A 25,367-nucleotide genomic window follows, 5' to 3' on the forward strand; every position below is an offset into this window, starting at 1 on the left:
TGGCCTTTTGAGCCATTTTTGTCTGATTCTCGGCTACATATGCTGTAATCTTGGTCCAAGCGCTCGATTCAGACATAATAAACATCTTCATCACCCCACCCTGCTGGGGTTATTTCCTCATCCTCTAATGGTTATTCCCCCAAGATTTCTCGTTTCCACATGAAACCATGAGTTGAGCGAAGCCTCACTGAATGAAATACATTATCCAATGGCCTAAATCCTTGGTCCTTTGGTGGGCATGAGGCAATGTTGGTTGGGTTCCTGTTAAAAGTTCTTCTATTAACATGGTTCACTTATGTCATGTAGTAGCTTTGATCTGCTTCCTCGTTCGCGATGTTGTCGTCTTCCCTCCATATTGATATTTTTTAATGGAGAGATGAAGGGGCAGCGCTGACACCATGTATTTATTCCCTCTATAGTAATAAGTTATAATTTGCCTTCAAAGGAATGACCATGAACAAGGTTGGCCAAATTGTGGTTCCAACAACCAAATCCACCTGGATTTCCCCCAGAGAGTGGCCAGTCTTGCCTTCATAATCGAAAAGTACCATGTTATGAAGCCTTAGATCGGTGTTGAATTTCCCTATCTTTATAAATAAGGAATGTGTAATTAGGTTAACTATTACGCCACTACGACTAGGACTTTGTTGACACCATGATTGTCAACCTTTGCTTTGATGAAAAGGGGTTTTAGATTTCTCTTCATACCTACATTTGGTTTCTCAAAGACATCATTATGTTATTCGACACAACCATTATTCATCATGTAATAACAATCTGGCATGTGCTCAACCATCTCCTCTACAAAATATTCCTTTTATGCATCAGTTACTTTAGTCACCACATTGTATTTGACAAGAAACACTGACGCCACGTTGCATATAAGGTCAAAATCATATTCTGACTCAGAAATTATCTCTTATCATTTCCCAATCTTCGTTTTTACACTATTCTTTATCTTGGTTTTGATTGCTACTAGAATCTATCATCTCTCAAAACACCTTCTTCTAGCGTTGATACCTTCCCCATTGTGTTCGAGTCATTGGGGGTTTCCCCTTGTAATTTGGACTATAAGCATGGTTCTTGTTGGCCTGAGGGTTGCTCACGTGTTTCCAAGATATGTTTAGAGTCATCCATTATCCATTATTTTGGATGGTGTCAACTCTATTATAGGGGTGTATCCACTTCCCAACTAACGCCTTTAATTGAGGTACATAGGTCTTGCGTCGGCCTTCTTTATAGCATGTTTCCACATTCTATGTCTTATAGAGGATACCTCTTTTGTTGAAAGCATAATTTGGCCTCGACTAGGACCATCCCCCCTAGAAGGTTGGGGCTTAGTTTTTTAAAGGACTTCAGTAGCCTTTATATCAAATATAACGATGCATCTAAGGCATAACATCACTTTCAAATTTTCAATTTCCATCTATTGAGGAAGTCCACAAGTTCATCCTCAACGTTAGGGTAAATCGCCTTGACTTTCTCAGAATATTCTGACTCATAAATTTCCATAGCCACGTCGAGGATCTCAGTAGCCTCGACCATTAAACGTTTGAGTGTTTAATCATAATTTGCGCCTTTGATTTACAGAGGATCATAATCCACCTGTATGGGGCTTTAGCCTTATCATCAAACTGTAACCTTCCATCGTTCATCGCTCCTTGCACCAAATCCATAAAAACGACACAATGAGAAGTATTATGACCTAGAAAATTATGAAACTTAAAAATTCCTCTTTACTTCTGTTGCTCCAAGGGTTGCGTCTTTAACCCCTTAAGGACTATGCTTTGGCCATCATCAACTAAGAGGTCAAAAATATCGTCGCACTTAGTTATGTCAAAGGTGTAAGTTTTGGTGACAAATTTTTCATTTTTTGGCTCGACCAGATTCTTTCCGTCTGGCGATTTTAACTGTTTACAAACATAGGGAGGTTCTGACTTAAATTTTGCCATGTTTACATCATTCTCTTCGACCTATTCGTATCCTACATCATATTATTGGTATCTCTCATTTGCCTCTCTCTCTCTATAGGAAACTTTCTCTTTTTATGGAATTTGCTTGTTCTAGCCTCAGTCTTCATGCGTTCGACCTATCGAACCCTATTAGCCAACCGAGTCATATCTCCCAAGTATTGGGTATCTATTTTCTTTATAGTAGAATAGTCTAGACAACTAGCAGTCATTTTGACCAATTCATGCTCAGGAACATAGGTAAAACATCTTGCCTTCAACAACCTGAACCTATTTAGTTAATCATCATTTGACTTAGGCGTTTTGCACCTTACACTAGCCAATTCTTTGAGACTAATCTTCAGCTGCCCCATATAAAAAATTTCATGAAACACTCTCTCCGATTAGTTCCAATTATGTATGAAGTGAGGAGGAATTATTGTGAACCATGTAAAGGAGTTTTTTGTTAGAGAATTTGGGGAAAATATCATTTTCAAATTCTCATTATTTGATATACCGCGTGCTTTAGTTTGGTATCGAGTAATATGTCTCATAGTCAACTCATTCGTGTCTTCTGCAAACTTGGTGAATTTAGGCATTTTCCATCCCCTAAGGATTTCTGCTTGCAACACCTATTTAGACAGAGGAGACATGAAATTTGTCATATGTGGTCCTACATTAAGACCATTATAAGCTAGGATGTTTTCAACTATATGGGCTAAATTATTTCCCCCCTTAGGCTGTCTTGTCAAACATTTATGACTACCTCCTTAGCATCTTGATTCCTACTCACCATAATTATTCTTGGGTTAACTCGACCTATATGCTCTTCTCCTATCCCAAGCACAGAGGGCCCGACAGGCCGAAGCCCCTCTTGTTGTTGTTGCCCTTGATTAACAAGGGTAAACCCATTGTCAAGTATTCCTATTGGCATAACTAACACAATTTGAGGAATTGGTTGTGCCTGGGCCCGAGGGGCACCGAAAAAATTAGCAATTTGACCCATTTGATTAACCGATAATTGGCAACTTTGGTTAGTGCTCTGAATTAAGAGATTGAGCATTGTACCAATTTGTTGAATAAGCATGTTAACCATCTCATGGTTACTTTCATCCATTTGTTATCTTATAGACAACATGGAATTCATTGTCAGGGATGATGTATTTGGAAGGGCAAGTCCAATCCCTCAATGTTGTATTATTCGACCACGGTTGCTAATGCAGACCCTGACACCACATATTGATTTAAAAGATACACTATTGTTGCATTATTATTTTCATACATTTACGCGTTGCTCTGTAATCCTGCCATCATTGCAGTTGGCATACCATAAGGGAAATCCCTAGAAACTAGTGGCATCATAAAACCTGGCATATAAGAAGGCTTAGGATCTCCTATAGCAACGTGTGTGGGCCTTGGAGTAGTTGAAATGCTTGTTGCCACATGCAATGAAACCATTACCCCTAGCATCGAGGTTGCACTCGTTACTGGGGTAAAGATAAGTTCATTGGTCCTTACGGGATTTGTGTTCTTTGTCATTCCAATTGTTCATGCGACATGTTATTCAGTACCAGGAGCATTATTTTTGGGAAATGACGTATTCTTAGGGAGAATCATTTCGACTAAAGTTCTACCACTCCTCAAGCGCATAAAAGTCCAGATGCATAAAACATTATTCGATGTAAGAAAAATTCATAACAAAGAAACAAAATACAACACTTTTTAAAGGAAATAATTCAAAAATTTGCACAATTTATTCATCAACGTTTTTGGTAAACAATCACTTAGTTTTATATTTATTGCTTAAAAGACCAAACTAGTAAATCATAGGGCATATTGTGCTAAATTTCGGGGGAAATAAATTGTGCATTAATATTGTCGGAATGCTTGCGTCGAATGCTGCTACTTTAGAAAAAAAATGATTGAGTTTGAAAGTAAATGTATCTAAGATTTCAACCAAGTCGAAACTAGTAACTTGAATAGAAAATGAAAACAAGTAAACGTAGATTAAATGAAAAAGAACTTTATTTGCAAAAGTAAGAAAATGGTAGGCAAATACATTTTCTTCAGAGACTCGTTTCTCGCTTGCGTATGGGTACTTTGAGATTGTATTGAAGTTTTACAATGATTTTTCCATTCCGAATTCTAACACTAGAATCCTTATTTATAGTACTACAAAACTAATTGTCTTCAATGTTCAATTGTATTCCATATGACACGTCACCTCTGCATGCTTGACTTGTCTTTGATTTGTCTCCATGTGTCTTTGGTGTTTTGGATAAGACAAAATACAGTTATCTAGTTTGAATTTGAATTTGCTTTAGTTGAACCTCGTTTGATTTGTCGGATTAGCGAATACCTAAAACATCTTGGAAATTTCCCTAAGTACCATACAAAATCCCTCGTGCGTCAAACGCTAATATTTTCCTCCGAAGTCTCTGGTCGAAAGGCATGTAACTTTGCCTTGTGTCTGTTTAGAAATTTCAGCTAATTCCTCTGTCGAATTTGCATGTTGGAATGTCTTGGCTAACACATACATACGCAGAGATCGAGTTGTGTGCTAACTACTTCTCTTTATTTAAATGAAATCATATGCCATGATCGTATAAAGAGTACTTTGATAAATTATTATTAGTACTACTACAACTACAAGAAGATGTGTTCTTATATTTCTATGTTGATCATAACATCATACACCCGTTAGATAAGTTATGCTTATATCTAAATTAGATTAGATGTGAAGTGTGTCTGGTCTGACACTTGTTTGAGTAGGTCTTGCGTCAACTAAGGTATGTACAAACTAGTCCAAGACATCCAATTGCATATAATGAGCATGTCGAGATGTATGTATCCTACACGATTGAGAGTCTTTGATGAGATACATGATGTGATAATTTTAAATACCACACCCTTAATTGATAATAAAGATTGTTAAACGAATCTGATTTGTCTGTTCTTTCTTGTATAACTTGTTATTTTTAATTGGCAAAATCAAGGTTTTAAACCATACCCTATAATTAATCAGCCCTACCTAATTTGTCTACCGACTTGCGAGTCAGAAATAATGTAAATAATAAAAAAATTTGCAGTATGGCATAAATTATTTTTATTTTTATTTTATTATGGAATCTTATTATAATATCTTTGTATAAATAAAAATAAAAATAAAAATGAAAAAAAGTTGCATGAAAATGCGTAATATGCAACACTTGTCGAACCGTGACGTGATCACAACCTTCAATTCACGGTACCATGACAAAATCATTCGCGAAACTTCGTTCCACCGTAACTTCCATGATCTCTTTTATTTCTAGTTTATATATATATATATATATATATATATATATATATATATATATATATATATATATATATATATATATATATATATATATATATAAGGTTTAACTTATTTCAAGAGTAAATTTAACTACTCCAAATCACAACCTTTAATTTGAATCTAATTAAATGATTAATATTTGTATTTAATAATAATTAGGATTTTTAGGCAATTAACCATTCGATTAAATTTAAAATAAAAATTATGATTTGAAGTAAATTAAAAAAACTTACTCTTGAAATAAGTTGAATATATATATATATATATATATATATATATAATTATTAATGATAAAAACTTATGTCTAAATAAAATTTGAGAGAATAAATTATTTTATTCAAAAGAGATATATTTTATCTTTAAAATTATATTTTACTTAAATTTTTTGACTTATTCAAATTGTGAAAGAGTTTTTAGGTATTAAATAATATTTGTTTTAAAAATTAAATCTCAAAATTTTATATTTTTTTATTGTTTATGTAAAGTAAATGTGTTAATTAAATTGATATTTTATTTAAAATTTAAAATTTTATATTTTGTGAATGACCCGTAAACACAACTCAATCGATTGATGAACAAGTTGAATACTCAATCCAAATCTAATCCTATTGAGTTTAATATTAAATTTGATCAAATTCGATCGAATTCCAATCCAACCTATGAACATCCCAATCAATTGCTACAAGAATACGTGTTCTTATATTCCTACGTCCATTGTGTCATACGCTCGCGAAATGAATATGTTTATACTAAAGTTGGATGAAATGTACAATATGGTCTGACACTATAAAGTTGGATTAAATGTAAATTGTGTATGGTCTGAGACTTGCATAAGCTGGTAATGTGCGCCAATTAGATTACGTGGAGACTAGTCCAAAATATCAAATCGTCTCTAATTTGTCAAAGACATATGTATCATACGTGATTGAGAGACTTTGATGAAATACATAATAGGATACATTTAGATGTCATACCCTTATATGAAGATAAGAATTATTAAACGGATATGACAATCCGACTCTTATTTAACTCATTATTTTTAACACAAAAAAAAAATTAAGATTTTATATAACACAAAATAATTGACCATGTATCTAAGTGGTTGACTCACTTGCAAGTTAAAAATAAAGTAAATTTTTTTTTCAATATAGCTCTAAGTATTTTTATTTTTATTTTGTTGTGGAATCTTATTAACATGAATAAAAAAAAACAAATTTTGTAGTTATTACACACCTGGGCTTGGATGACTTTTCAGCCGGATGTTTTATTAGAAAATTGAAAAAAATAAAAACAAAAAGAAGCTGCGCGAAAATGCGTAATAGTGCATCATCTTGTCGAATCGTGGCGTAGTCCCTTGGATTTTTACCATTTTCCACGCAAACCCTTTTCACGATAAACGGTATCTTCGTCGTTTCTTTCCATTGTTTTTGGTTTTTCTTTTTCCAATTCCACCAACCAAATCTTCAGGTGCATCCAATTTTCGTTTTGCTTTTCCATTTTCCGTTTTATTGATCATAATTAAGCTTTAAACCCCCTTTCATAATTATTGCTTTGATCCTTTTTGTTGTTGTTGTTGTTGTTGTTGTTGTTGATATATCGAATTTCCAGAATGGCTGAGGGTATCAATGATGAATCTTTGCTGGCTCGAATTCGAGTACTGGAACATGGTATATACCTTTCTTTAAACCTTCCATTGTTAAATGAACTCTCTTACTATGCATGCTACTATGTTTGGTTTGGTTTGTCAGAATCCCAATGGTGAATCCATTCACAATTTTGTATGTTGTTCATTTACAAATTTCTTTGACAATTTTGAGTTGAATTGCAAGTTCAAATTTATAATGTACTATACTTCAATAATGTATATTTCTGTTACTGGATTTTTAAATTAGTCTTTTAATTTATGAAGAAAGAGTTTAAATCTATTTTTCAAAGCTGAAACAAAAAGCCCCTAAAATAAGTTGTAATCTGAACTTCTGGTTTTAAGTACCATGTGTCTGAGTTTAGGTTATAATCTTTCATTTGGCTTTTAAGATTTATTATGAATATTAAACTTTTAGAGTATATGATTTGTAGAACGTGATGAATTACGCAAAGATATTGAACAGCTATGCATGCAGCAAGCTGGGCCTGCCTATCTTGCTATCGCTACCCGAATGCATTTTCAAAGGTATCTATTGATTTTCCTTTGGCTATCAGGAAATCTATGTAAAATGAGTAAGTGTTTGTTGTATATCAAGCTCAACAGAATGTATTGACTGCGTTGAAATTCATGCCCAATTAGGACAGCTGGCTTGGAACAGGAGATTGAGAGCTTGAAAAATAAGTTGGCTTCATGCACAAGAGACAGTCTAAATCTACAAGAGGAGCTTTCTGAGGCTTACAGAATTAAAGTGAGCAATTAAGCTTTTTATGTCTTTTGTTTTAAGAATTCTTTCTTTCTGTTTATCTTCGTACTGTATTGTATGCAGAGTCAACTGGCAGATCTACACAGTGCCGAGGTGTCGAAGGTATGTCCTCCCCTTTTCTTTCACTCCGCACTACTGTACTTTATTTTGCTTTACACTCTATTGTGGACACTGCATTGTGAATCTGTTATCCAGCTTTAGCAACTTGTGGAAAATTGTTGAATACAAAATTACTAGGAAGTAGCGCTTCCAATATTTATTTTTCTGAAATAGTTCAACCTTGGGTCTAGCTTGAAAATTTTGCAATGGTTATGACAAGGATATTATGGGAAGAATTCTTCCAGTTTATAAATCGATTTAGTGCAAGTGCTAGAGTTTGTTGAAAGAATTAACATTTTGTTGTGTCGTACCTTCTGAGGTTTATAGTCTTGGTATGTGCCCTGACATTATTGTACACAATTAAATGACTTGCTTTAAACCCATTTGTCAAGAATATGGAAGCCGAGAAGCAAGTTAAATTTTTCCAGGGCTGTGTAGGTGCTGCATTTGCTGAAAGGGATCATGCAATAATTGAGGTGACTATACTTGTTGCTTTTCATTAAAATAATATTTTCTTCTATATACTTTGTACTTTTTAGTTTAATGGTGGTTGATATTCTGAAGTCTAAGCGTTTTTCATGAACTAACAGGCTGAAAAGGCCAAGGAAAAGGAGGAGGCGATGTCACAACAGATAGATGGTTTCCTCAAAAGGTATACCCAATTTTTCCATCATATTAGTGCATATATATCAACTAAATACCAAAGAAATATGAAAGATAACAGTAGATGACTTGGGAGGTACCAGAAACAAATCTTGTTTTTATTTCATCTAATTAGATGCTGATGCCAGGATACAATTGTTTCCTTTTTATATTTGGCGCAAAGAAACTATGGGACAAAAATATGAAGATTCGCTCAATAATTAAAGCAACTGTCTATTGCCAATTGACGACGTGTTAGACCTTTCCTCAGAAATGATATCCCATTTGAAGTGCTTAATTTATCTTACACAGCCAATTGACAATGCTTTGCTGTGTTTTCATAGTCTGTTTTACATTTGTTTCTGTAAGAATTGATTTCCAAAACATTAACAGCTGTGTTTGTGCTCCGCTTCATAATATGAAGGACCATGCTGACTTTCTATTATAGAATTTCTTACTCTTTTGCATGGTAACTTATTAAACAAGGTTGTCCCTTATACGTATATTTTAGTACTGCTTAGAACATTGTTGCATTTTTTTCCCATTACACATGGGACATGTTTTTCCTAGAAAGTCTTTTGATTTCACTTGCAATCTAATCTATCTCTGACTCTAACATAGGATAGAAGAACTCACCTCAGTCTGTCTTAAGCAAAAGGAATTTCATGATGCTCTGCAGAGTGATCAAGCAATGTATACAGAGCAAAATGAAAAATTTAAGAAGGTAATGTTTGTCACTTTTTCCTCCATTTCCTACTCTCTTTATCACTTTCTCCCCCATTATCCTTTGTTGTTCAATTCAGAGCTTATCCTACAGTTTCTTAGAGTTAGGATACATAAAAGTAATAATCTAAAATCCACACTGTTCTACACATTTCTTATCAAGCTCTTCGATATACATTAGAGAACAGAGTGTTTGTTGTTACAACTATTCATGCATTTGAGTATACATGATATGACTTTATACTTTACTGGTCAGTAATGCTTTTTGAAAACAAGAGTATAACATTTTAGATCTGTTAAAATCTTTATTTGTATAAACCATGCCATATTTTGGAAGGTGCAGCTGGAGGCATATTTGTGCTACTCTTAGAAGGTGTATTTATTTCCATTTAAGTAGTACATCATATATATGTTTGCTGCATCTGACTGTCTGCAAAATAAAAATGTTTCCTTCTAAAATTCAAGCTTGACAACCAGAAACTTGATTTTGCAAAAAAAAAACATTTAGGGGCCCGTTTACTTTCCATGTTTCCTGTTTTCATCTTCACTTTAGCTAAGAAACATGAGAGAATATTGATAAAATATTTCCCTTACCATTCTTTTTCAGAAATTTTGAAAATGCCAAAACACCGTGTTCATTGTTTCTAAAAGTGCATTCTTTCTAGCTTGTCATCCATCTTCTCTCTATCATTTTTTTTTACTACACGAGTCTTCCATTTCCTTGTTAATAATTTAAAACGAACACAGATTTTAAAAGCTGAAAACTGAATACTTTTAGAAAGTAAATAGTCTCTTAGTTGTTTTAAATTTGAAGGGTTCAACAATGGATTAGGTCTATTATAGGCAGCCTTACCTTGAGTTTGCAAAACAATTTCAATAGGCTCATTCTAAGACTTGAATTTCTGGCCTAGTCACACAACAACTCAAACCGTTGCTTCAAGGCACTCCTTGACAAGTTGGATTTAAAGTGAAAAATTATTGTGATGTAGATTAGTTAATAATTAGTTTTACAAATCATTAGGGTTTTCAATTTGGGATTATTTTATTGTACTTTGCTATTTAGGGATTTTATGGAAGGAGAGCCTTGGCGTAACGGTTGGAGTTCTTGCCATGTCATCGGAGACAATTGTTCAAGATGTGGATTCAGCCTCTTGCAATGCAAGGTAAGGCTGTCTAAATAGATACACAGTGAGTTTGATCCTTTCCTGGATCCTGCAATGATAGGAGCTCCTTAGCATCAGGCTGCCTTTTTTAGTACCAAGGGATTTTATTCTAATTTCAAATTATCTTAGTCCAGGTTTGGATAGGAATAGTTATTAGGTTGCTTGGCATCACCGTGTTTATAAAAGATATTCGGTATAAACATTTAGAGGCCTTTGATAATTAGTTGATGATCAATTTTCTATTCGAATTGTGTCCGAGTTTGAGTCAAAAGCATGCTCCACACCTGAAGGTGTATCATAAAATATTGGTCTGGACTTAAAATTTGGGTTTTTAGATCTAACTCAACCTTGAAAACTAGTTAAAGGGATGAGGATTGGCTAAATCTTACAAGGATTAAACTTTGCCATACCTCTAGTCAATGTGAATGTGGGATCTAAACACACCATGTCCAAGACCAGACACATGGTGCGTGGACAAAAACAAATGACTCTAGTCAATAACAGATATTTTGTGGAACGCCAGAAATAACGCATATAAACACGTCTTTGCGGCCTATAGCTGGCATCCCTTCACAAATTGTCTATGGCGGTTGTCAAAAAGTCTTCCATGGCGGCCATTTAACAACATTTGATACCATCTTAGAATTTGGACTAAGACTTAACTCAACCCTAAAGCCTAGCTTAATGGGTAAGGATTGCCCAAGCTTTATAAGAACTAATTTGGCCATATCTCTAATCGGTGTAGCCTTGTAGGATCTTATCAGTTTACTCTGGGTTTATCAAGGAAGTACATGCCAAAATGGCGGCGCTCGGGTTACTTATCGTCATGCAGTTTTTGCATACAGTTGAAAATTCCGTACTCTTAATTATGAAAAAACTTGTTTTTGAACAGAAAGTTTCCAAATATTGATTACTTCACTACAAGCTCGCAATTAGCCAAATAAAGTTTGCAAAATAAAAAAAGTCTAAAATTTGCCAATGCTCACCCAGACACACTTTACAATCATATGCTAAAAGCATTTGCATTTAGGCGTGCTTATGATTTTTGTTCTCATTATTTGATAGTGTGTAATGGGCTTTGGTTTTATTTTGTCCTTTCTCTTTATACTTCTTCTTATGAATTTACAGGTAATTAATAAGTTCTTTCAGATCAGGCAATATTCCCAGAAAGAATGTGATGATACAAGTTGGGATGTTAAATGTAGATGTCTTTTGGATGACTCTGAGGAATTATGGAGTTTCAATGATGCTTCCACTTCTAAATACATTGTAAGGTTTTAGGATCCTGATATTATGTCTTTTGTGATTGTTAGACAAGGTGTTCCTTATTCTGGTTACCCAGTTTAGTGCCCGGTAAAGTACTTGCTAAAATTCTTTACAACCAAGTTTGATTAGGTATGCTCTTAACTGTTGCAATGGTAGATCAATGTCGTATGTACTTGGGAAATTATTGTGTTGAGATTCTTTATTCTGTTGCCTGTACATATTTTGAATAACAATTCCTCAGACAGAGTGCATTAGAAGAGCAGCTGGACAAAGTAAACAATTCGGTGGAATATCTTCAAAGTAAACTTAGGGTGGTACGTTTTAGACTTGTAGTTTACCTCTGTTGTTGAATGTTGACTCATCTTCATTGTTGCCTTTGCCTTGTTAACCTTAGTTTTTAATCATTTTTTATTCTTTTTTCATTTTGGATGCTTTAGGGCTTGGAAATTGAAAACCATCTAAAGAAGAGAGTCAATTTAATGGAAAAGAAGCAAGTGAGTGTTCATTTAATGTTAAAAAAAAGTCATTTTAATCCATTAGCAAATTCTGAATTCTGATGTCTCATTTTCAGATTTATATGAACAAAGTGATTGAGAATGGCATAGAAGACTTAAAACACCATCATTTTAACTATAAGGATCATATTATGAATTTACTTAAAGATGGGGAATCCACTATTAAATCCATAATCAATGAGATTGATGAAAGGATCAGGAAGTTCAATAAGAATATTGAGCCAAATTTGGTCCCTCAAAGAGACACAGAAGTAGAACAGAATGAATGTGGGGATGCAGACATAAGCCCACAAGATGAAACTGTTTCACAGTCCAAGGTTTGAAATTGCTCACTAATACTGCATTTATTTCTCAAAGAAACATCTCATGTTGTTAATAGCAATAGGGCACTTATCGATTGGTGGCTTGTGGAGCTATAATTAATAGTGCATAGTGAACTCGAAGAATATGATTTACTTTAATGTTATTTAAAATTACATAACTTACTTATCTTGAAGGTTTACACTTTACACAATTGAGAATTGAAAGTATTATGGAGTTATAAATAAATTCACGGAAGCTGAAAAGAAGATCAGTATAGGAAAAAATAACAAAAGAACATCACACGGAAATGAGTTTTTCTTGGGATATCCTAATCTTTTTCTAACTGAAATTAAGCTTGCTACTTTGACTTGGGGCCAACCCAATCATCTATATATAAGTGAATTTTGCCCAGCTTGATTACTTTCATATCCACCTGATTACTTCCAGGCTAAAATTCGGCCAGCCCGATGATGAAGAATGCAACAAGTAGTCATTGAGTCTGAGAAAAAAAAATCTCTGCAGTATTCACACTATTGATCAATACATTTGAGAAGTTTAAATTAACTTTTTTTATTTTTTTATTTTATTTTAGATATGTTAACCCTGTTGGCATAAGAATGGCATTGCTCTTCTTAATAGAAAATGTTGTGATAACTTTAAGATGCAATTAAATGTCCTAACTTGGTCTAGATTAGAGTCTGCTTTATTTCACTGATATTTGTTGTTTAGATGCAATGCTTGGAATTCATTTAAGTTTTTCCATTACTTCTTATAGAGTAGTGGCCTTGGCTCACTGGCAGTAAAAACTGATGGACAAGGTGATTCATCTGATGCTTTAGCAATGGCGTTGCAACAAAAGGTAGTTACACAATCGGTCATATTATTTTAGTGTCCATGTATTTAGTTTTTTTTTTCTTTTCCGCTCATCAAAATATATTTTGGGTTTAAATATGCTTTTTTTAGTCCTGCAAATATACTATTTTTTGGATTTTGTCCTAGTATAAAAAAATGATTTGTTTTTAGTTCTTGCAAATATACCTCTTTTTGCTCTTGGTCCTTGGTGTTTTGTTTTAGTCCCTAAAAAATATATTCATATTGAAATTGGTCCTTGTAATATTCATTTTAGTCCTTATATTGAGTGATTACAATCAGATATTTTACATATTACATGAACTATTTTCAACAAAAATAAATTTTGCAAGGGCTAAAATAAAACATTAGAGATCAAAAACAAAAGGTGGTATATTTGCAAGGACTAAAATATTTTTACAACTAAAACTAAAACTTCTAATATTTGCAGGGACTGTTTGCATATTTAAGCCATTGTGTCTCAGGTATGTAAATCTAGCTTTCTGATGCCTACCATGCTTTATATTTCAGGTTGATACATTATTGCTGTTATCACAGCAAGACGAAAGACATCTATTGGAGAGAAATGTGAATTCAGCCCTTCAAATAAAGAATGAAGAACTTAAAAGGAACTTGTTACAGGTAAAATTGTCTGTCATGTCTTTGCTTCAGACACTTGGAACATTTAGATGCTAATAGCTCTGTGGTGGTTAGAGTTTAGAAAATTGCTTATGTTATGGCTGTGTTATGTATACTATACTATGCTATACTATATAGACTATACTGGTCAGAGAAGAAACTAGGTTTTATGTTTGCAGCTTCTTGGTTTTTAGTTATCCTGTTCTTTTATTTTCGTTTTGCATTTTTTATATTCATATCCTTCAGAAGCTATGCTAAGAGTCCTCTTCGAAATATCCAAAGCAGTATGTATGTGCCTCTGATTTGTGGACTAGGAGAACCTTATTTTATACCACTCGTGCTAGGATTTTGATATCATCCAATGCTCGTGTAAATAGTATTTTAACTTGAGAGTTGTTGTGTTTTACTTCAGGTTACTAATGAAAAGGTGAAAGCTCTAATGGATTTGGCACAATTAAAGCAGGAACATCAATTACTTCTAGAGTATGATTACTTTTCTAAAGATGGTTACATATTCAATATTTTTGTATGACTGGATATTTTTATTTTTACTAGGTTCTGTGGTTTTGTAGCTAATTGTTCCTAAGCATCTAATTTTATCTATTGTTGTATAAAGGTTTAATTATGTCTAGTTGGCCTTGATTCTCTTGCCAACACCGCTACTTTTTCCTTCGGGCATTTTGTTCGTATGTCTTTTATAAAATCTTCACAAGGTTTGATAAAATCCAATCTGAAAGTATAACTTGTATTGCTTGGTAAACCAAGTAATATAGTACACTTGTGCAACAAATGAGAAGACATTTTTTCTCTTCCTGTAATCTTATGTTTTTATACTTAATTATTAATCAATAGTTAGTTTCATTTCATTTTTCTGCTTTGTGCTTTTTACTCTTGCTGGCTCAAAAGTTAACTTTCATTGATCTCAAAAGTCATTTTGATTAATAAAATATTTCATTTTATGCATGTGCAGAAAATTAGCTCATGAGAGTAAACAAGGAGTTGACGGTGGAGAAAGAAAACTTGTTATCCGTGAAAGTGATGGAACTCTAAAAAACTTGCTGAAGAAATCATATTTGAGACGATGGATTGACCCACTGGACGCTAGAGGAAAAGAGGTTGTCAGTAATTCAAATAATGAAGGGAGGTTCATCAGATCCAACAGTGTGGATTTTGCAAGGCATGTATTAATTTTTGGAGTCTGTTTCTTTTGATTTTATTATATCAATCAATGTATGCAGGATTGTTTAATCTGTCAGATTTATTTGGCCTTTTTGAAGACACCTATGACAAGCAATGTTTCTTTTCATTCTTCTTGTTTACTTAAATAGTTTTCGTATCGTTTATCAGAATGAAGATTGAAAATGCAACACTTCAAGAAAGCATGGATAGCATGGAGCGTTTAACTTCGTCAATTCATAGGCTTCGCCTCTCTCTTTGGAAGGTATCATACTTTTTTTGTTCCAAAACTATGAAATTTTGTATTTGAAAGAGTTGGGGGGAGGCCTCCTGATGATGGGATTTCATGTTTTTGGAGTAATAACTGTTCAAAATCAAGCATCTAGCATTGAAATTAAATGGAATCTTATCGTGTTTTAGATTTTGAAATTTGTAAGCTTAAATTGTTTTCTTACACGGTTGCCTGCTTGATGTGGTTCTTAGGTGAAGGAGTCTGTGACTTCCGAAGGTACAGTTTCTGGTGTTTCAGAAGCCCTAAACGGTGTTCTCAACGAGGCAAAACTTTTAAGGACTGCTCTTGGCAGCTCCTTACCAATTAGTTCGTCAGTTAAGACAGAAGTTAGTTACATTAGACATAGTGAGGGCGTCCATCAGGAATGCAGTGACGAGAAGATAGACACTGTTTCTGCTGCCGGGCTTGAAATGGTGGAGCTTTTGATTTTTGCCGCTCAGATGCTGAGGGACATGTAAACCACTCTGGTTGCTGATATAGAAGTCTCTGAAGAGCTGCTCATTATTATGGTGACTGGTGCATGTGCTGTTCTCTTTAATGGGTTTGATGCTTGTATTTTCAGATCTTCTTTTAAGGCCCGCGGTCCACACTAATCAGGCAGGGTGATGATGAAAATTCAAAGGATACGGTCATATTATATGCACATGATACTGTAAATTTATAACCCTCATCGCTAAGTTATAGAATACCACAATACACGCACTATTATCACATTCTTGGAGGCGAATACATTATTGAGATTTAACCGTGCATGTCCACAAGCATAAGAAAAATGTTTCAAGTCTTCAGGATTTAAGCTGAAGAACCCATAAACGGTTCTATTTATCTATAAATAAACGCGTACAACATAGCTGTGCGGAAATGGATATTTACGGTGTGGGAGTGGGTTATGGAAGTTAAAATTACACATCCTTATCAAAATAAAAGGGGATTGCTCTCAGGTAGTTTGGATTGATGATATGAGATGAAATGAATCGAAACGATAACTAATGAGATTCTATTGTTTGAATTTGCAAATAACAGAGGGAATTGAATGTAACATAATGGAATCCATTCCATCAAATTTCATTCGAATCTTTATTTTTTGTTCCATCCAATTTGGGATGTATGTGATGGAATTAGATATTTTAAATAAAATAATCAAACAATGAAGTGAAATTTATTTTCATTCTATGCCGTTCCACTTCGACATGTTCAATTTCGTTCTACTCCGTTATGTTCCATCAATTCAACCATAGCATAAGAGTTGCTTCTAATCCTAATGAAAAATCAAAACAATTCTTGGAATTCAAAAATGTACTTAGGTGCGCATCCAAATTCAAACACAATCCATTCATAAGTGAATTATACTCTAATTTATGACAAAAATTGATATGGAACTGCATCATAAGTGAACTATACTCTAATTTATGACAAAAATTGATATGGAACTGCATTTGCATAATTTTCAGAAGTGTATTTTTGAAAACTAATGAATTAGAAAAAATGCAGAAATGAAACAAATGCATAAACAGAAATATATTAATATCAATAATTGTTATGTCATGCATAAAAAAATAAAACATTACAAAGATAATCGTTACTGTAAATCGAATAATATATTTTATCATCAAATAAGACGTTTTAACATTTTTAAAATATCTTCGGTCTCGCAATCTTCGCATCCAGTGTGGTCAAACTTTTTGTTTCATAATAATGAAATGTACTCCACATAACATTTAAATCTTTATGCGTCTTTAGCTCAAACTCGTTGGCGATATCTTCACATCGCTTTTAATTAAGGGGGACGATAATAGAGCTTCATAACTCTTGATTGCAAATTCTCTAAATTTTTTATTTTAGATCGATGAGAGAAATGATCTCTTAGAATCTAAATTGAAGAGAGACTTCTCGCCGTTGAATTAGACAAAAGCGAGATATGCATGCTAAGACATTTTGTATGTTCTTGGTGTGTTTGTGTTAACGACAAGTTTAGCGACATCTATTTTTATACAAGTTTTAGATCAATATTGACCTTAAGACATCTTATAGTGATAAATGTGGACATATAACTTAACATAAAGACATTCAGTAGTAAAAATGTGGATCAAATGACTTAAGATCAAGACATCCGGTAATACAAAATATTTACATGGACCAGATAACTTATTTTGTAAATGTCTGTTGATAACTTTCTTCTAAGATTTCTAGTACGAAAGATATCCTCAAACGCTCTCTAGTGACATAAATTGTTTGATAGAGAAATGAGAGAAAAATGATTTTTTTTCAATTTTGACTATTTATTCATGAGTATAATGGTCAATTAAGATATATTATAGGGGTGAATGGATAATTGTTGGGATATAGGGTAATATTTAGAGGTTTCTACTTGCGACCCCACAACTTTTACTTGACACCCCCACACCCCATATGCTTTTACTATAACACCCTTTGTGATTTTGTATGCTTTTTGAAAACTTATGTGTTTTTCGGATTTTTGAAAATTTTCGAGTTTTTATCGGATATTTGAAGAATTTCACAAGCTTTTATCAGATTTGAACTACTGAATTTTTCAAAAAAAAAATGAGTTTTTACTAGTTTTTTAAAAAGTCTGGGTTTTTACCGGATTTTTTAATAAATTTTGAGTTTCTCCCAATTTTTTCGAGTTATACTACCAATTTTTGCCCTCTCTTTTTAGTTAAATTTTGAGAAGATATATTTGTCATTATGAACATATGTGGGGTGTTCGGTCAAACTTGGGGTTCGCATGGAAGAAACGTCTAAAATTTCTAGGAAGAGAGTAGTTGGGTTGGGTAGAAATTTGTTGGGCTTAACGAGGAAGAAGGAAGAAAGCATTTAACTTAACACTCCTCCAATTAAACCCGACACCCTCTAATTTCATATTGTCAAAATTGTCCTTGATTGAAATTTGAATGAAATTTACGTTTGAAATTTCCGGTACGAATAAAATTTCCGGTAGTGTATTGTAAATTTCCGATAGACAGAAAATTTTAAAATTTCCGGTATGTTCCAAATAATTTCGAAAATTTGAAATTTACTAGTTGATACCAAAAATTTCAACCAAAGTGAAATTTCAGGTAGCGTTATTTATTTGAAATTTTAAACGCTCAGGATTTTGTCTCAACATCCACCTCATCAACAACCACCCCAACAACCTCTCCAACAACCTCTCTAGCAACCTCCTCAACAACCTCTCCAGCAACCTTATCTGTCACCTCATTCGCCACCTTATCTCTGAGCTACTCAATTGATCGTACCTATCAACATCGAGTGCTACGAGGTGCGCGAAACTAACCATGCCCATCCAACCGTTTCCAGTGTGAATCGGTTGGAACCACTCGTCCAATCCGTATCTAGAAAGACTCAGTCTCAACAACCCTAATCTGGTCTGTCGCTCTATTGATAGCTCTGCCCGCAAATAATGTCGTTTTTGCCTCTATATTTCACTTCAACATAAAGAATTTTAAAATAAATAAATTAGCAATTATCGGAAATTTCAGAAAATTTTCTAAAAAATAAAGTTTTTATCCATACTGTAAATTTCAGAATTTTCGATAAAAAAGAAGGTGATTATAACTACCGAAATTCTGATATTTTTGAGAAATCCAATTATATCTTGTATTAGAAAGACTCAGTCTCAACAACCCTAATCTGGTCTGTCGCTCTATTGATAGCTCTGCCCGCAAATAATGTCGTTTTTGCCTCTATATTTCACTTCAACATAAAGAATTTTAAAATAAATAAATTAGCAATTATCGGAAATTTCAGAAAATTTTCTAAAAAATAAAGTTTTTATCCATACTGTAAATTTCAGAATTTTCGATAAAAAAGAAGGTGATTATAACTACCGAAATTCTGATATTTTTGAGAAATCCAATTATATCTTGTATTGGAATTTAGAAATTTCTGATTAAATTGTTAGGATTAATACCAGAAATTTTAGAATTTTCTTTCAAAATTTCAAAACTTTTGACATTTATAATATAAAATATATTGTTTTTGAAATTTTTGATAGTTCCTTCGAAATTTTCAATATTACCCCAAATTTTTTAAAAATGTGTGTGAATTCTATAAATATTAGAAATGAGTGAAGTGATTTTGGAAGGGTAATATTGTTTTTCCTATGTAATGGGGTGCCATGTTTAATTGGGCTGACAAATTAAATGCTCGGAGGAAGAGCCCAATATGAGAGGCCCATCAAGTTTGGCGTGAAACGGGGTTGCGCGGCAAGTCAAAGAGAGAAAGCATCACGAATCGGAGAAGAGGGCGATGGAGGGAAGCGAAGGCAATAGCGATGCTGTATCTCCTCATCCATGGCAGTCTTACAACACTGTCTACACAACCGCCAAAGCAGGTTTATTTCTACCATAACCTCACATTCATTTTCCCCTTCTTTTTCATTCTTGTGAAATATATGCTATTCTTTTTGTTTCGTAAGAATTGTATAGTAGTAGATGATATTTCTTAGTTTATTTTATTGATAATCTCTGTAACTTGTCTTATAATTGATGAAATCATAATAATAATGGTGTATTATTTAGGAATGGAAGGGGTTGACAAGGAGAAAGTACAAAGGGTAGTGTATGAAATGAGCAAAGGATCCAAATATTTCCAGAATGAGGAAAGGAAGGAAGCTTTTATCAAACAGAAAATTGACAACATGCGACTTCAATTCTCAAAGCTTTCACACTCTGATTTATCTCATTACCAGAAGGCACGTCATTATTATTTCCATTAAAGATAATTGTTTGTGTCAGTTGAAGTGAATCTATTAGTTTTCAATTTTGTTTAGTAAATTTGTAAATTGTTTGAGTTTAGTTTTTATAAACGGTGACTTACAATGTCAATAAATCACAGTCGATCATATGCATGACTTGTTATGATTAAAGTCAGGCAACACTTCTGAGAGTGTGCTTCTCTCAAGATCTCAAATTTGAATCTCGCTAGGTGCTAACAATCTCTGTGCTGGATCAGTCCATATAATGCTTTGCTCTGGCTTTAAATGGGTCCTCGCTAGTGGACGGCAGGATTGTCCCCTTGGATTAGTTGGTTGCAAGGCCAAATACCAAGCTTTAAAAAAAAGTTAAAGTGGTGTTTTAATAATCCGATAATTACTATTGATTGAAAGTGTAAACCATTTCGGCACTGATGATGTAATATCCATGTTCACGTACGAGGATATTGAATTTCAACCTTTTCTTCATGTTTACATATTAAACATCTTTTTACATGTCAATATCTTCAACCACATGTATCTTCATGAGTAGTCCTTAATATCAGCTTCTTAACTTAGTTATTTTTATTATTATTTTCCTCTTGCAAGTCTTCAAAACAATATTCATTAATTTAATATGTTAGCTTTTTTTTTCCAATGTCAGGTTGCTGAAAGAAGGATTCTTGAGCTGGAAGCTTCGCGTGACCTTTCAAGGATCTGGTTACATGTAGATATGGATGCTTTCTATGCAGCAGTTGAGACTTTAAGTAACCCTATGTTAAAGGGCAAGCCAATGGCTGTTGGTAGCATGTCTATGTTATCCACTGCCAATTATGAGGTTTATTTTGTCAATATATTATAAGCTTGAACTGATTTGATGGACGATTGAAGAATTAATCTGCTTGAACTCTACCGTTACATGGAATTTGTAACCCTCTTTTCGTCTTTATACAGGCCAGGAAATTTGGGGTTCGTTCTGCCATGCCTGGGTTCATTGCACGGAAACTATGTCCAGAGTTAATCCTTGTCCCAACAGATTTCAAAAAGTATACACATTACAGTGATTTGACCAGAAAAGGTTTTCTTTTTGTGTGATTGCTTTTTATACCGTGTATTTTCCTTTGATTACTAATGGTAGTTTAAAATGTACTTTCTTGTTAGTTTTTCAGAGGTACGATCCCAATTTCATTGCTGGTAGCCTGGATGAAGCATACCTCGATATAACTGAAGTTTGCAGAGAAAGGAATGTCAAAAGTGAAGAAGTAAGTTGGGGTCAAATTAAAATTGCAATAGAAGAACTTCAAATATATTAAACCTTTTATTTTTTCTAAAATTGGAATTCGTAGATTGCTCAAGAACTCAGAGACAGTGTTCATGAAGAGACTGGGCTCACATGTAGTGCTGGAGTGGCATCGAATCGTTTACTTGCTAAGGTTCTGTATGATTTTTGCTAAACATATTTTACATAGCAATGTTATCAGCCCAATTGAAGTGGAAGCTAGTTTTAAAGCATCTTCTTGTAACATTTAAGTATGCTAGCCTCTTTGTCTTACACCCGTGCTTGATAGTTGCCACACAGTATTGTCAATCACAGATTGCAGAAAAGTTTTTTTCAAATTCTGCTATGTTACAGTGCTATAGCGCTGTTATAGCCGCTATCTGACAACTCTTTGTTCTAAATTGTGTATTACAGAACAATAGCAGTCTCTTAAAATTCAGTTATGCTATAGTGCCACTATATCTGCAATTTGAAAACACTGTGCCACAGGCTGTTTTCTTTTTCTTTTTTAAATGAAATGCATTGAGTGAGGAAACTGCACTTGCACATTAGTAATAAGGAAGGCAAAATCTTCACGTTTTTCTGTTTTCCAAACTTTTTCATTATGTAATGAAGTTGTGCTACTTGCGCGTCTCCGCAATTCCCTCTTAATATCCCCTGAAAGTGCCAGTTACCTTTTGTTTAGTTTTTTAGCCTAAATTTTTATCTGTATATCTTAATCAACAACAGTTGGCCACTTTTGATAACTTTAAAATAAATTTATTAGATAACACTGAAAGGGGTGACTGGGTGTTAGCTTTGTATAAAAACATGTAGGTTTTGATAATTGCTTTCTTTGTTTTGCATTTTCCATGGTTTCTACTTTTAATATCGTGAACCAGACTCACATGCATCAATTCAATATTTTTCTTTCAAGCACTTGTTATTCTGTAGAAACTCAAAAGTAGTAGTGATGTAGACTGTAGTGATTGTCTGGTAATCTTGGGAAATTTCATACTGTGAATATATATTATTGACATTTTACTCTCCTATAGGTTTGCTCAGACATAAACAAGCCAAATGGACAGTATGTTTTGCCAAATGACCGCCTGGCTATTATGACTTTCATATCCTCTCTTCCTATCAGAAAGGTATGTTTGATTTAATTGTATACTAATTTCTTATCAGTTATTATGGTATTCCGATTTGCAATTATTGCTTTTGTTCCTAGTTGCGACGTTGATTTTCTTATGTTTTTGTCTTTGAAAGTAATGCTTTTCTGATTAGAAATGATTGATAGTGTTGACAGATTGGAGGCATTGGTAAGGTCACTGAACATATTTTGAAAGAAGTTTTTGGAATAAACACATGTGAGCAGATGCTGGATAAGGGTAGCTACCTATGTGCTCTTTTTTCTCAGTCGACAGCAGGTTAGCTATCTGTTTAAGTATTCCCTTTTTTCTATTAACATGCAAAACTAGTGTGCACTGTCCTATAGTGTTTCCTACATTTACATGGAAGCTCGATTAAAGTTCGCATTGTTTTTTGAACATTTTTTTTATCTTTAATCTAATGTCTATTTTGAAAATTCTCTATGTTCTGTTCACTTTCTAGTTTCAGCTTTCTACAACCATTGTTTGGGAAGTTTCTAATTTTAGCTTCATCTGGGTTTACTAACGATAATTTTTTATTTCTAATCATACATGTTTCATTCAAAATTAATCATGTAAAATCCTTACTAACATGTGATTTTTTATCAAATTGTTGCAGATTTTTTTTACTCTGTGGGTTTAGGGCTTGGAAAGACTGATTCTCCCCAAGCAAGTTTTCGGAAAAGTATCAGCAATGAAAGGACATTTTCTGCCACTGAGGACGAAGTGCTGTTGCAGAAAAAACTGGGTATATGTCTTGTCAATTATTGTTCATCTTTCAGGGAATTTTGATTTCAAATTTTAAATGTTGTCATCATAATTGTAGTTGATCAGTTTGAATTTGTGGAGATCCTCTTAAGTTTAAACTCCATTGTCATGAGATTCCTTCAGTTTAGGTTACAGTTTTGTTACACATGCAGGGTTTAGCTAATGACACTATGAGATGCTGAGTTTTTGAATTAGATAAGTGTTTAGTTATATTGAATCATAAAAAAGATGAGCCATGCAAGCTTATGTTTGCAGTGGAGCTTGCTGAAATGCTGTCCACAGACATGCAGAAAGAGGGCCTTCATGGGCGAACGTTGACTCTTAAACTGAAAACTGCTTCTTTTGAGGTACACGTGGTTTCTTGACTCTGTTTCTTTCTAAACAATTTTCTGTTTATGATAGAGGTCAATTCTCTGGTTTGGGTTCTTACCTCTGGACAAAGCTTTGTTAAAAGAAAAGTTGTTAATATTGTTCAAGTTCCTTTAAGGATATGTCATGATCACCATGCATTTTACTATCTTACTATATTTCTCTTGCAAGTACTAAAAAAATGCTCAATCTATAGGTTCGGAATAGAGCTGTGACTTTACAAAACTACATCAACTCAAGTGAGGATATTCTGAAGCATGCATCAAAATTGCTGAAAGCTGAACTTCCCGTTTCAGTAAGATTAATAGGTATATGTTTCTGTTAACATGCTTTATTGTTGACCAATTATTCAGATGGTGCTCAAGGCCAATATAAGAGGGTGCTTTCTGCTTATAGATATAGTCTATGAGCAAGTTCACATTAGTTCCTTGTATAAGTCAGTGCATAACAGATTTTTCTTCTCCTCTTAGGTCTTAGAGTATCACAGTTTAACGGAGATAAAAGTGGTGCTACCCCTGATCGTACACAGAAGACTATTACCAATTTCATTACTTCAGGAGAAGCCAATAGGAAAAAGGACTCTTTTTCAGATGTTACAGATCATGACTTTATCAGTGATATAGAAACTGATCCTTCGATTGATGTTGGGCACACAAGCCAGCTTGATAGCAGAGATCCTTTTGATGGTAATCATTCATTAGATGTAAATCACCAAAGCTGCACTCTCTGGAAAAATGATGGTGCAGAGAAGGTATATCTCCTTTTCTCTCTTTATTTTTCGAAGTAGCTGATATATATTGATATAGATCAGTTTCCGCAATCGAATAATTGCTTTGGCGGATTGAGGAGCATGTTGATGTTTTTTAGCGCTACTATTTATCATCTCTGCCGTATTTACCAGGTACAAACTTCTGGTAATGATGCTGCAAGTTCTCACCACAGTGCATGTACAGAGATGCTTGGATCAACTTCATTCCAGGGGCAGTTTGAGGGGGAAAATGTGAATGATGGGTCTAATCTTCTGGAGGAGGATAGACTTAATTCTTGTCAGGAAACAACAATGTTGTGGTTGAATGACTATAAATGTTCACTCTGTGGAATAGAACTTCCTCCAAGTTTTGTTGAGGAAAGATTAGAGCATTCTGATTTCCATTTTGCTGAAAAGCTTCAAAAGGAAGAATCAAGTATTCGCCAAACATCTATTCCGATTCAAAGGTAAATTATTGAACTAGACAGTGATTCCATATTTCTGTTTAAAGTGTTTAATGTGATAGGTCTGTGTTTTCTCAGTCAGGATCAAAAGCACCGAATCAATAGACAAAGCAAATCCAAGAAGCAAAAGTTGTCGCAGAGAGAGGGCCGATATACGCCCATTGATTATTTTTTTGTTAAGGAGTAATCAAAGCTTTAAGTTATTATTGTATAATTTGTATCTTATTTTGCCTCACATCAATAATTTCTAAGTCTCTAGGAATGTCTTTTCTCCACATAAGATAAAATATGTATAGTTGTATTATGAATCTTGTTATGATTAATAAAATAGTCTCATTCATTCACCGTGAGTTTAATTTTTTTAAAAATGATTTTCAGTGTTTAAGAAAAATACAAAGAATTTTTTTTAAAAGCTTTAAATAAAAAATTGATTAAAATAATTATCTTTAAAATGTGATTTTATGTATTTCATCTTTTTGTTATAATTTTGTTAGATATTAAAATTCTAAAATATCACATTATTTCTAAAAA

The 25,367-nt window shown here is 33.6% G+C and overlaps 2 protein-coding genes across 5 annotated transcripts; both read left to right on the plus strand.

The window, feature by feature from the left end:
• The first annotated feature begins 6,536 nt into the window (after window positions 1-6,536).
• On the plus strand, window positions 6,537-16,109 carry LOC127076854 (MAR-binding filament-like protein 1). 4 transcript variants are annotated; one of them, XM_051018646.1, is made up of 18 exons: window positions 6,537-6,756; window positions 6,898-6,956; window positions 7,366-7,459; window positions 7,579-7,682; window positions 7,761-7,799; window positions 8,189-8,272; window positions 8,387-8,448; window positions 9,060-9,162; window positions 11,453-11,593; window positions 11,836-11,904; window positions 12,028-12,084; window positions 12,162-12,422; window positions 13,184-13,267; window positions 13,789-13,899; window positions 14,309-14,379; window positions 14,867-15,073; window positions 15,244-15,337; window positions 15,556-16,109. In XM_051018646.1, the coding sequence occupies exons 2-18, from the start codon at window positions 6,915-6,917 to the stop codon at window positions 15,820-15,822; spliced, it is 1,890 nt and encodes a 629-aa protein (XP_050874603.1). In that variant the 5' UTR covers window positions 6,537-6,756; window positions 6,898-6,914; the 3' UTR covers window positions 15,823-16,109. The 4 variants fall into 4 exon arrangements, with proteins under 4 accessions (XP_050874603.1, XP_050874604.1, XP_050874601.1 ...); XM_051018647.1 differs by having other exon boundaries at window positions 6,537-6,688; XM_051018644.1 differs by having other exon boundaries at window positions 6,538-6,756; window positions 7,574-7,682.
• A 3,440-nt stretch (window positions 16,110-19,549) lies between these two features.
• LOC127076855 (DNA polymerase kappa) lies at window positions 19,550-25,180 on the plus strand. The gene is made up of 14 exons (XM_051018648.1): window positions 19,550-19,718; window positions 19,906-20,078; window positions 20,743-20,916; window positions 21,033-21,156; window positions 21,240-21,340; window positions 21,425-21,511; window positions 22,392-22,487; window positions 22,646-22,766; window positions 23,107-23,235; window positions 23,511-23,602; window positions 23,821-23,932; window positions 24,095-24,375; window positions 24,526-24,839; window positions 24,915-25,180. Exons 1-14 carry the CDS (start codon window positions 19,634-19,636, stop codon window positions 25,021-25,023), a joined length of 1,998 nt encoding a protein of 665 aa, XP_050874605.1. The 5' UTR covers window positions 19,550-19,633; the 3' UTR covers window positions 25,024-25,180.
• Window positions 25,181-25,367: the final 187 nt, after the last annotated feature.

Source organism: Lathyrus oleraceus, chromosome 4 (genome assembly GCF_024323335.1).
Source record: "Lathyrus oleraceus cultivar Zhongwan6 chromosome 4, CAAS_Psat_ZW6_1.0, whole genome shotgun sequence".
Classification (NCBI taxonomy): domain Eukaryota; kingdom Viridiplantae; phylum Streptophyta; class Magnoliopsida; order Fabales; family Fabaceae; genus Lathyrus; species Lathyrus oleraceus.

Excerpts from the sequence above, each read along its gene's own strand:
- LOC127076854 (XM_051018644.1), top strand. The coding sequence starts at position 6,899 with ATGGCTGAGGGTATCAATGATGAATCTTTGCTGGCTCGAATTCGAGTA. Across the intron at positions 12,085-12,161 it reads ATTTAATGGAAAAGAAGCAA|ATTTATATGAACAAAGTGAT; the intron begins GTGAGTGTTCAT and ends TCTCATTTTCAG. Across the intron at positions 13,268-13,788 it reads CAATGGCGTTGCAACAAAAG|GTTGATACATTATTGCTGTT; the intron begins GTAGTTACACAA and ends TTTATATTTCAG.
- LOC127076855 (XM_051018648.1), top strand. The coding sequence starts at position 19,634 with ATGGAGGGAAGCGAAGGCAATAGCGATGCTGTATCTCCTCATCCATGG. Across the intron at positions 21,157-21,239 it reads CAGTGATTTGACCAGAAAAG|TTTTTCAGAGGTACGATCCC; the intron begins GTTTTCTTTTTG and ends CTTTCTTGTTAG. Across the intron at positions 23,603-23,820 it reads TGAAAACTGCTTCTTTTGAG|GTTCGGAATAGAGCTGTGAC; the intron begins GTACACGTGGTT and ends CTCAATCTATAG.